This window comes from Sycon ciliatum, chromosome 10, assembly GCF_964019385.1.
Source record: "Sycon ciliatum chromosome 10, ocSycCili1.1, whole genome shotgun sequence".
Taxonomy (NCBI): domain Eukaryota; kingdom Metazoa; phylum Porifera; class Calcarea; order Leucosolenida; family Sycettidae; genus Sycon; species Sycon ciliatum.
The window spans coordinates 10,710,592-10,723,416 of record NC_088652.1 but is presented as its reverse complement, the minus strand read 5'-3'; the positions used below and the strand labels follow the sequence as shown (position 1 = coordinate 10,723,416).

At 46.1% G+C, this 12,825-nt stretch overlaps 1 protein-coding gene across 1 annotated transcript in view; it reads left to right on the top strand.

Annotated features, from left to right (window-relative positions):
* LOC135825815 (uncharacterized) overlaps positions 1-12,825 on the top strand; it is a gene marked incomplete at its 3' end in the record, with an annotated part of 182,048 nt that overhangs the window by 56,236 nt on the left and 112,987 nt on the right. Inside the window, 1 exon segment of the mRNA XM_065338440.1 lies at positions 7,113-7,304. Coding sequence (XP_065194512.1) covers positions 7,113-7,304 — 192 coding nt within the window.

Genomic DNA, 12,825 nt, shown 5'->3' with positions numbered 1-12,825 from the left:
GCAGCTACAAGAACTCTCGATTTTCCGGCCCACCATGCTGTTCCAAATTTCTTCCATCAGCCTGCTCGTCCTGTTGGAAATCATCTTCCTAAAATCTTCAACCCAGCGAAATAAATTGATTTTTTCCAACTGGTTTTTGGCTGGCATTTGTGGGAAAGCTTGTTGAGTTCACCAACCTGTATGCTGGGCACCACATTCTGAACAAGCCCTTCTATGCCACGGATGGCCAGTGGGCACCAACGTCATTTACTGGCTTTGCTAATTTACTTCGGCTTGGCACGAATTCCAAGTCTACATAAGCGCTGGGAAACAGGAACATCAGTGAATGGCCTTTGGGACCACAGATCATTTACCCGGAAGCGCTTCAAGGGATTGCTGGCTTTCTTCCATTGCATTAACACCAACACCGAGCACCAGAATGACGGTCTTAGCAAGGTACGATACACTTGTGAACAATGCCAAAGTCTCTACCACCGGTACGCGTGCATATCTATAAATGAGAGAATAATTCGATTCAAACGGCGGCATAAAATGAAGGTGCATCAAGAATAAGCCAACGAAGTGGGGCTTCAAGCGCTTTGGATTGTGCGATTCCAAGTCAAGCTACAACTGGACATTCGAGCTGTACACCGGGCACATCACACGAAATTATGCATCTATGAGCGACATCAACAGAGCCTGCTGGGGGAGTACGCGTGTACTCGAGTCTCATCCTGAGCAAGTTTTTTTTCCTTTCCAGCTCGAGTATAGCTGTATTTTCATTCCAAAGTCTTGCTCGAATGTTGTGGTCTGTGTTCAAACGATGTGTGCATTCAATCGAAACGGCAGAGGACGTAAGAGCCTGAGTTTGGCATAGGACGGCCACACAGAGACACTTTGCGATTTTCTGAATATAAAATACCGTACGCACGATGCAGAGTTCAATTTGTGCGATATCAACATTGTTTGTGATCTACCACATCGACCCGTACCTATTAGGAATGTAGAATACTGCTTCCATGGAGAAAGCAGCTTGAGCAAAGATTCCGTCTCAAATGCACTATGACGTGCTATTTCGCCTGACAAGCAAGCAGCCCTGTCTCCCAAAGGTGCTACACATGATCAAGTGATTCGGCTGTGTCAGAAGTTGCTAAATCAAGGATATGAACTCTAAACTATTACACCAGTCAAGCTGGAACAAAAGACTTACCTCAATGGAACCGTTACTGTGCCAGTTGACAGCAACGTGAAACTCAACGGGACCTGGGAGACTGTGCAGATCCCAATGCTTTCAGCACTGTCGGAGTATAACAGATCGATGAGTGGTGTCGATCAGTTTGACCAGCTGGCGAGCAGTTGCTGCTGCGGCGTTCCTTCATTTTGATAAAGGAATTTATGGAGGCGAACCCCGGTCTTATTAATCAAAGCAATAGGTTCTGCCAAGAATATTTCAACCTGGTTTGCCAACTCGGTGGAAATGCGGATGATGAGGTGCCACCAGCAGCTATTGTACAAAAGAGAAAGGCAGTGACCCAACAACCAAATGATGACAGAATTACAGCACATACACCCCTGATTGGACCGTACAGAAACTGATCAGTTCGTACCCAAAATGCCACCGAGCAGAAGACGCAGCATCATTGCAGAAGTTGCCTCAACCGCAAAGGGAACCCGGTTCACCTCTGCATTCAGCCTGAGAGAGACTGTTTTGGCCTGTATCACAGCATGGGCTATCAAGAATGACTTAGCAGGGTCACTTCTAGCACTAGTATTGTTGAACTGGACAGGGTATGCTACATAGGCCCTTGAAAAAATTCGCATGGACTTGGCACTTGGTTGGATATAAATCCAACTTTTCTTACCTTCATATCGATCAAATTGAGTTCATAAGATTCCATTTAAGGATACACTGCTTCCAGAAATAATTAGCTTGACACTTGACAATGTACTTCGTGTTTGAGCTGTGTCATTTTCTTCCGCCTAGTCTGGGTATGCCGAAAACCTGTCCATTATAATGGGTAGCAAAGGGGTTTAAAAAGAACGAAATGGCATTTACTGATTTTTCCAGACAAATTCTCATCTAGTAGGGCGCATTAACGCATTATTTATGGAAGGTACGAGTTCATTTGGGAATAAAGACGGAAGTTAGTGTCATAGTTTCCCCGGACCAACACCATTCAATTCAGCACCTCGAAGACTAAAGCTGGTGAAAATTTGATTGTTAGGCTCTACTTCCCCTTGATGCAAAATGCCGTCAGACATGTCAATCTCTCAATATGCATACTGGTTGAAGTATTTTTGGGGCAGAAAAGATGGCTCCCAATTGAGGTCAGCATGTTAGTCCATGTAAGTGCTGCAACATTCCTCTGCACAGGGAGTATTCAGTGTTATGAACTGGGGAGGTTGGGTTCAAGGGATTGGTGCTGCATTTCATCTAGCATGGTGATGGATAGACTGGGATGTACTCAGCCATGATTTTGTTTTGACTTACATGTATCTCTTAAACTGTCGAATCCTACATATAGAAATGGACTCAGATGGAGAGCCAAGGTTTAATTTATACAAAGAGAAAGACCAAGGAACTATAAGTTACGCTATACTCTCCACTAACACCACCAGTTACTAAACAATCAGCTCATGCGATAACATTGCACGACACTGACCGATGGGACCGACGGGACGGAAAGTACTTCCAAGTTGGAACGCTGTTGGAGTGCGCATCCAAGATGTGCTAGAGCTGTTAGCCAGTTAGTTGTAGAACGTCAGTACCGTCGGTCGGTGTCGTGCAATGTTATCACATGAGCTGATTGCTTAGTAACTGGTGGTGTTAGTGGACAGTATAGCGAAACTTGTAGTTCCTTGGTCTTACTCCTACATAAAGCCCGGGATTTTTTGAAAAATTTCCAATAATCATGACCATGCTTCTGCCCGGGATAAGTTGTGGGCCGAGGTTGTACTGTAAAGTATTAGGGCAGTGGATAGTAGGTTCTCTTCAAGCATGCCAGTGTTATCGCTTGACTTATAGGGCCGTTTTAGAGAGGACATGCCAGTTTTTTGTCGTATCCTGTACATGGATGCAGCTAATGGGGTCGTTTTTGGCACTTGTGCCAGTGGTTGTGAGACTTATCCACTCACCCCCACCGTAAGGCGCTGCATCTGCCGCTAGGATTTATCGGGTGTTAGCGGCCGTCGTGAGTTCCCTTCGGGAACGGACACGATAGTTTACTCTTTTTTATACATAGGACTTGAGTACTATTTTGCAATATCCAGAGTGTTGTAAAGGATGCAGATGATGATAGAACAGGTAAGGAAAGTAGTATAGAATGCATAGTATCCTGAAGAAGTACACGGATACAGTGAATGGATGGAAAGTCTTTGATTGATTGGGGAGCACTGCCACAGGTTGGCATATCTAGTGCTTTTGACCCTTTATTGAATTTTACGACGCATTCAAGTACGGGGCGGCTCCTAAAGGGTTAAAGCCCACAATTGTTTTGGATATTCATGTAATTTTGGATACTTGTTTAGTCTTTGGAATGTAACTCGAAGACCATCGGAGATGTCAAACACACAGCCCATACTATTTCCGAAGCTCACATACCAAGGAATATAATGAGCACCACCCCAAGTGTATCTGAAGAAGGAATATTGCCCATATATGGCAATGAAGTTTCCCACGCTACAATTTAGCGGTATAAACAAAGGTTATCAGGCAGAAAACTACAGAAAGCAGGCTTATAACGTTACTGCACCAAGACAATCTATAATGAACCAGGGGTGATGACCATATATGACATCGAACATTCCCACGCCAATAAGGAGCAATAATCAAGCACAAATGAATACAGAGTGATGTATAATATTTCGGAAATTAGTAGAAAAAGGTATCTTTAAAGCTCGGATGTTGAGCCATAAATAAATGTAGAAAAGAAAAGGACATGGATACGAGTTAAGAGTAACTCTCCATCATTGTAACTTTGTATATAGTATCCAGTTACAGTGATGGAGAGTTACTCTTAACTCGTAACCATAATTATGTCCTTTTCTTTTCTACATTTAAAAATGTATCTATGTGAAGTGTACTTTCTAGTAGCAGTCCTGAATGATGGTGATCAAGAAAAGGCTGAATTCACGTCATCAATAACAACTGCGAAGACATGAAACTATGTAATCAAGTAAGGGAGAAAATAACTCTCAAGTGACAGACTTAGTGTACCAAATCTGGTGACACTCAGGTAAGCAGAGCGGTACATGAGGCTCACAATCAAAGCACCATTAAGCCGAGTCATGAGGGCGCCTCATGGGCCGGGTTTTGTAAGTGCGCACACACAGAGCACACTTCTGCAAAACAAGCTTTTTCAGGAAATGATTTTTCAAGAAATGCTTTCCCATTAGTCTTTTCTTTGCTGTAGATGGTCCTGGATGTTGCCTGCTACTGAAGTTGCCAACAAGTTCTTCAGACAAAATTACTCTGAATTCCTTCTGGCTCATCTTTGTAGCACCATCAGTGTTATTCATGATGACCCATGCATTGCATATAGCCATATCTAAAATGTGCAAAGGTGCAACTCTCCACCATTTCCTGGTTTTGGGTTTTACAGTATAGCATGTGCAAAATTGATCCCCAAGATCTACACCGCCCATGCTCTTGTTATAGTCAAAAATTGAACTGGTACATCCAGTGTGCCATGCTGACCATGGACTTTCACATTACGGCGGACAGTGTTAGGGTCTACAGCTTGGTGACAGGATGATAGCATAGTTACATCTCTGGTGTCTTTCCATGTACAGAACAGAAAAAAATCACATCTCCTGTTTGTTGTATCGCCTCGATTCATTCTCTTTATAACTGTGTTATAAGCCCATGTTGTTCGCGAAGGACGTAACTCAGCGTCCTACCAAGCACTGGAGATGGCAATTAATACCCGGGACATCAAGCGCCCACGTCGCCGACCCCATCTCAGATGGATTGACAATATTAAAAGTGATCTAAAGCACGCCAATATTGATATTTCTGACTGTTTTGAACTGGCTCTAGACAAGAAAGAATGGCTGATGCTTGTGGAAAAATGTGCTGCGCTTGCGTAGTTGTTCTTACTGCGATACGTTCTAACAATAATGAGATGCCTTTTGTCGGCTCTTCTGCCTGGATTTCGTTGACAGATGCGTTAAGCCCATGGATCCTTCCATGAGTGAAATGCGAACTGTAACTATTATTATTATTATAACCCATTTCCTTTAGAATATGTTTGCGATCTCGCCACACAGTGTCGGCGGCATACGTGCTGCGGGTAAATAGATCAATAAACAGAAGTGGACTCGTGTAAAAATTATCCATGAACACACAATCATTTAAGTTGAAGAGTCCCGTCATCAGTTCCATAGCAACAGTATAGGCTAACCCACCTGGAGGCAGCACACGGTCTTGCTCTTGGCCAGCTTAGAGAGAGAAGCGCCATGTGTAACCTGTGCAGCTGCATGCAATGACCCATAACTTGATTCCCCACTTATATGGTTTGTTCTTGATGTACTGTTTAAGGTGTGTGCAGCCTTTGCGTAGGACGAGTGATTCGTGAATAGACGCATCACGCGAGAGTGTCCATGCTGCCTGGAATTGCGTGTTGAGCAGCTCCACAAAACTGGATACTTTTGCCTATCGCTGACCGGCAATGTGGGTAGTGTTGTTTGAGACATGAAGAAACCGTAAAATGTTGAAGAAACGTCGAGGTGGCATGGTTCGGCTTACGAAATCGTTCCACAGAAGATCATGTTTACTACACTAATAGTCCTGAATAGCCGGCAGCCTAGCGATGCCCATGCCGATGATGAGGCCGATGAACGCGCGCATCTCTGTTTCATCAACTGCTGCATAGTTATGTGCTCCTTTTTGTGTGTCGTACCGATTCGTTTTCGTCACGAGAATCGTCCACGCAAAATTACACAAGAAACCAAAGAAGAATAGTGGGGTTACCATACCTCCTGCTGGAATCACAATACCGAGCCCTGCAACTGCACTAGGTATAAATGCTTTGACATTTTGAGGTGCATCTATGGTGCTCCATACCAAATTGTCAGAAACTGAATTGGTCCTCACTGCTTTGCCATCACCCGTCCTCTCCCACGACCTGTCCGCGAAGTTGCAGACTGAGCTGGCCCAGCTGTGGCCACATGACCTGTCACATTTCTGCGCTGCCTGCCACATCCGCGCTGCACTCTAGCTCTGCCGCGAGCAGCGCCTCTCACTTGAAAATTTGTTCCTGACGGAGCTCGCAGCCCAGCAGGATTCGCTGCTGCAGCGATGTTATTTGAAATACCACCGCTGCTCTCATCAACGCCGGAGCTCTTTTCAGTGCCACTTGACGCATCAGCATGATCAGATCCCCTGTTGGGCAGCAAGTCAAGTGCCTCATCAGGGCCGTCAGTTAGCACGCGAATGGCGTCCAAAACTATTCTTGCAGCGGCGGAAAGGCCGTCACGCTCCGGGAGTCGATTCACCATCAGAACTATCGCTATCGGAGCTATCTACTGGTGAATCCTCTTCGCCACTGCTGTCCCAGATTGTGGCAATGAGATTAGCAAAAGACTCGTCTCCTAGCGCCTGTACATCCAAAAAAGAAGGTGTGCGAGTCCTTTCCGCCATGCCTGAACAGTTCTTGACGGAAGCGCTCCGCAACTTTCGTACTGCGCTTCCTGTGCTCAATACTTGAGATATTTTATGTGAGAACTCCATGTTCCAGCGGATTTAGACAAAATCGAGTGTGCTGAGTCGATTCCAGGGGTTATTTTGGTCAAAAAAACAAGCTCAAGTACTGAAATCGGTCGCGCAGTGTGCGCACTGCACTGGTACGGATATATCCAAACTATGGGCCTCAAAGGGTTAACTGTACTGCTGCAGAAACTTCACCCCGAAAAGTGGCCGATTGGCTTGAGGTTTGGATTATTCCAACGGACGTATATGGATAACAGTTCCAAACACATCATGAAACCACTTCATCAATTTTCATAGCTTGTTTAGCGAAACCCTTTAGCCAGAAACCAAATCCTATATTATAGGATTTGCTGGTGACAGTTTAAGAGATAGCCCGACACGATAAGGTCACCTATGCACGTGTGGTGTGTTCTATATATTGCAGCATTTCATGATTGCAAATCACCGCCCTATATTCCAAATTCCTCAATTACATGGTTGAAAAGGAAACCAACAGGCAATGGCACGTTCACATCAGACAAAGTGTGGGTCCAATGCAACAAAGGTCTCGTATATCGCGGTTCGCTTCCTTTACTTTGTGTAGGTAATGGTCAATGGAGTGGCGGAGAATCCGTGCGTAAGTCATACAGGATTACATTGTCTCACACTGCTGGTGCAATTGACGCTATGTGTAACCGTGAGCTGCTGTTTTGATTAATATTCTAGCTATATAACTGGTTGTTTAAGTGATTCTTACCATGCGACGATGTTCCACTGATGATAGTCACGAGAAAACGTTCTGGATTTTTTAATCATTTTAGTAATAATTGACCTATAGGTCTGTTGTTTACTGATCACGGCTCAATTATTGTTTTATACCTGTACATGGTTATGAGTGCACCATTATTTTTATTCATTGCTAAAATACATTCCCATTGAAGAAAGCAGACTGAGTGCTGTTCTGCTCAAATCATCTCATGTTTTTACAGGGACGTCACACACGTCACGACCACCACGACAATGGTCGTACCACTTTTCGCCCAGGATGGTCCACCCAATTCATCCAAAAAAGCAAGAAAAAAATTCCAGGATCTTCGGGCTTGTGCAAAACATCACAATTTTAAAAGTTGCTTTCATTGCAGGCAGCATACTATGATTTCGTTCAGACTTGATGCCTAGCAGCTAGCACCCCAAGACTCCAGGCGCCAACAATTGCGATAGGCGGTTGGAGTCATAGGTAGAGACAACCAGATGATGGATTCCTCACAGACGCATTCACTGCAAACTTGACGGAAACAGTGCTGGCGGCGATCACTGGGTCCAGAACTAAAAATTTCGAAGATCTACCATGTTACAATGGCGATCAACATGGTCAAGAGACACTACAAGCATGTCATTTGTCAGCTACAACATATCTTTTCCACAACGACACCTATCAAGTACCTCTGGCTCCTGACGATCAACTGCAAGCTGATGCGAGAACGCATTACATCTACACCTGCGAACGCCGCGTTTGTCAACGGAATAGGGAAGCGCTTCTTTCTCTGAAATTGAAAAGTATTTGGACTGCTGTTCCATGGCGGCAGAACATTCTGCATCTGTTCACCGACACAACCCGCTTCATCAAACGTCTTACGATCGTTTCATTCTCCGAATTTTCTGATACCAGAAACAAGAATTGCGTCCGTGACAACAGGACGAAAGTCTCTCGCAAACTGAAGTCCTGTTGCCACGAAGACAGGGAAGATCCCACAAGCTCATTCTTCTGCTTCCAGTTTTGAAGCTCTCCGAACAAAAAAAGGATCTTCTCCTCTCTCTAAAAACAATTATTTTATGACTATCCGCGGGCCGGCCGTGTACATAGACTAGTGCATGTGGCGTGGCGCACTTTCGCAGGACATGACATACCTGTACGTTTTTTCACAGGGGCTGGCGCTAAAACTGTACTTCGGATTTTGCCATTTGTTCGAGGGCAATGGCTTCCTTTTTGCATTGGCCACCTATGATGTACAGAAAATTCCAAAAATCCATCAGAAGCGTTTTTGAGCAGGAGTGGGTGTGAATAATTGGAGATAACATTCTGGTAAATAGACTTGTACTGTTACGATAGTTCTGACGATATTGTTACGATAGTTCTGACGATAGTATTTATTTGATTGTATTCTTACTTTGTAGCTGAGTCCAGGCTCGTTGGAATAGTTAGCCGAATTCTCCGCCGAGTTCTACTTCCCTAGCTTCTATAAGAATTCTCGTTACGGACTAGTTTCGAAGAGATTCATATTCTTGTGCATTTGTTCTCAAAAAAATTCCTCGTCTTGTGCATTTGTTCTCAAACAAATTCCTCGTCTTGTGCATTTGTTCTCAAACAAATTCCTCGTCTTGTGCATTTGTTCACAAACAAATTCCTCATAGTATTTGTTTGACTCGCGCGTAACTCACCTTTCTTTGGTCATGTATGACGTATCGGTATGATGTGAGTGTTTACACACTCTGTTTATGACCACGGGACGGCATGCTCACGTGGAACTACAGTCAGTAGGCTAGTGCATTTTAGCGACTGCAGCGATCCAATCTTCTTGCTGCAGCGCTGTTTCTTCTTCTTCTTCTTCACTTGTGTCTTTTCTTTGGTCGCTGCACTAGTTTGTGATTACCATGATTACGCGTCAATGGACGACATGGTCGCCATTTTGTGCAGGTCCTTTTTCCTGATGGATCGTGAATCTTGTGGAAAACGAACAGTTTTCTTTTCTCCCAAATTTACTACTGTAACAGTTTTCCCCTGTTCTCTATAACTTTACACTCCCTCGCACCTCATGCGTCTTACGCCTGTCTATTAGCACCTTCATTGGCGCCATTGCCACATGTATACTATCACATTTTGCATATAACTGGTCGAGGCACGCTCAACCAGGCCTCTTACTTTTCAAGTTTGATTAAACCTGTTACACTGGTAGCAGAGGATGGTTCCTACTCTGCTTTTGGCAGGTGTTCTGGTCGCTCTGCTTACGCTCCTCGTACTCGTCGTTCGGCTGATAAACGATATCAAGACCGCTCAGCGCGTTAGCCAAGGAAACCGAACGATACATCCGAACTCGGAACCGTGGGAGCCAACACCCCGCCTTACGAAAGAGCCGCCTGTGTTTGGAGGAGATTCCGCTACATTCAAAGAATGGACGTTTGCAATGGACATGGCCCTACGGTCGTTGGCACTCCCAAATGCGGCACAGAGGGTCGACTACGCGGCAGGATTTTTGACTGGAAACGCTCGTCTTTGGTTGATAGCGGCATTGGAAGCTAACCAAGTGTTTTCCGACTGGCCTGCTCTGAAAGCGGCACTTGGCGATGTGTACGGACCACGGCACAACGAGGAAACATCGCGTATGGGACTAATTTCCGCAGCGCAGCGCGGGTCGCTGGACGCATACATTGCTGCTTTCACTCGCCTCAGCCTGCAAGTGCCGGAAATCGACCACCACACCAGAGCGCTGCTGTTCGTCAGGGGTCTAGTGCCGCACATCCAGCGACAGGTCATGCGTGAGCATCCACGTACCCTGGAGCAAGCTGTCATGGCAGCAAACACCGTGGAGCAGTCGTCAGGGCCACCGGCGTCGGGGCCACCAGCCAGTAGAGAGTCGCGTTCCGTGCCCAGCTTCCGTGGTCAGGGCCTCCGCAAGCTGACGGACCAAGAGCGTGTCCAACTGCGAGCAATGGGACACTGCTTTGCTTGCAGGAAGCCAGGCCACCTCGCTAAAGACTGTACTGAGGGTGGACAGCGCTACCCAAACGCTGGTCGCCAGTAAGAAAGGGGGTGCGCTTACTGGCGACGACCCAAGCGCCCACGCCGGTACCAGTCGCTAACCGGTTCGGAGCTCTGGAGGTTGAAGACGTTGCTCTCCAGGAACCTACGGAGCCGGAGACACCCATAGCTGTAGGAAATTGTCCCGTTGCAGAAAGGTGTCATGTCAGCAACGTCAGCGTCGGCAATGAACCTGAACACGACCTACTGCGCATACAGGGAAAGATCGGCGGTCGCCGTGCAGTGATGCTGATAGATTCCGGTTCGACGCATGACTTCATTGCAGACAGTTTTGTTCGAAAGCATCATCTTGACACGGATGCAAGCTCAGCAGTGCTGAGCGTAACATTGGCGGACGGCTCGACCAGCGAGGTCCCGCAGATTTCCACACGCACGCTAAGGGTGACAGTCGGGGGCTTCAGTGAGGAACAGCACTTTACTGTGTATCCCCTGACTCGCTACGACGCTATTCTTGGCAAGCCGTGGCTTACAAGGAACAACCCCAGCATCAACTTCCGTACGAACGAAGTTCAGTTGGACGGTGAGCCCTTTGTTGCCAAATTGCCTTCAGCTAACCCGCCGACAGCCGACCGGCCATCTGTGGAAAGCATGTTTATCAGTGGCCGACAAGCTCGTCATGCCCTGAGGAGTGGAGCCGAGGGGTTTCTTGCATGGGTCACTGCTGCAAACGAGGAGAATCGTTCCGGGCCACAACTCCAGGAATCAGAGCAACAAGACATCCAGAACCTGCTCAAGAGGTACCAGGATTTATTTCCAGACGAGCTGCCGAATGAGCTTCCACCGAAGAGACCAGTCGACCATGAAATCCAGATAGAAGATGGAGCCAGACCACCGTCTCGACCCGCCTACCGCCTGCCGAAACCAGAGATGGACGAGCTCCAGTCACAGCTATCAGAATTACTTGAGAAGGGATTCATTGAGCCAAGTAAGTCGCCATACGGTGCACCTGTGTTTTTTGTGAAAAAGTCGGATGGTACTCTGAGAATGGTGTGCGATTGGCGAGAATTGAATAGAATTACGATCAAAAACAAAGCTTGTCTTCCTAATATTGATGACTTATTCGACACGATCCAGGGCAGTGCATATTTCTCCAAGTTGGACTTGCGGTCAGGCTACAATCAAATCAGAATTCAAGACTCGGATGTTTCTAAGACGGCCATTAATACGCCGTTCGGCCACTTCCAATTTAGAGTCATGGGATTCGGGCTGACTAATGCCCCGGCCAGCTTTCAGTCACTCATGAACTCTATTCTGCAACCGCATCTCCGAAAATTCGTTGTAGTATTCTTGGATGACATTCTAGTTTTCAGCAAGACCTGGGAAGATCATCAGCATCATCTTCAAACAGTTCTAGAAACACTTAGAAATAGTGAGCTGTATTGCAAACAGTCTAAATGCGAATTTGGCGTGAGAGAAGTTCTCTTCTTGGGGCATAAAATCAACGGCACATCAATTTCCCCTGATCCCAAGAAGATAAGTGCTGTGGAAACATGGCCAACTCCGTCGTCAGTAACTGATGTGAGGAAGTTTCTTGGCTTTGCAAACTATTTCCGAAGGTTCATAGATCGACACTCGACCATCTCTCGTCCATTAGAAGAAATCACCGGAAAAAATTCACGCTTTGAATGGAGCGCTGCTAGACAGAAGGCATTCGAGTCTCTAAAATCAGCATTACTCGAGGCGCCAGTGTTGCAACTGGCCGATGTTGAGAAAAGCTTCATGGTAGAAACTGACGCAAGTGACTTTGCCGTGGCGGGTGTGCTCCTGCAGCAGGGAGAAGATATGGATTTGCATCCCGTAGCCTATTGTAGTCGGAAACTGTCAGCTGCAGAACGCAACTATACTGCGGCCGAGAGGGAAACGTTGGCTGTGGTATTTGCATTAAAGTGCTGGAGAATCTATCTATTCCGCCACTTTGACCTGATGACTGATAATATGGGTGTTGTCTATTTACGAACCAAACCGACTCTCACCAAGCGTGAGGCAAGATGGGTAGAGTTTTTAGCTGACTATGACTTTACGGTCTTTCACAAACCAGGAAAGAAAAACATTGCCGACCCGCTTTCACGCCGTCCAGATCTGTTCAGTGATTCTGAAATAGGCGGGTCATCCTATCCTCCTAACATTCAGTTGAATGCCATAGAGCATACCCTAGAGATTAATCCAGACTTAGCGCAGTTAATTGTCAGCGGTTACAAGTGCGACAAGGATCTTGCTCCCATTATCAGGAGACTGAAAAATTCAAGCCATGACAATCTGCACGACCGTTACCTTCTAAATGAAACACCCGGTTATCTTTATCTCAGATCTTCACCACAGAACAGGTTATGCATTCCAAAGA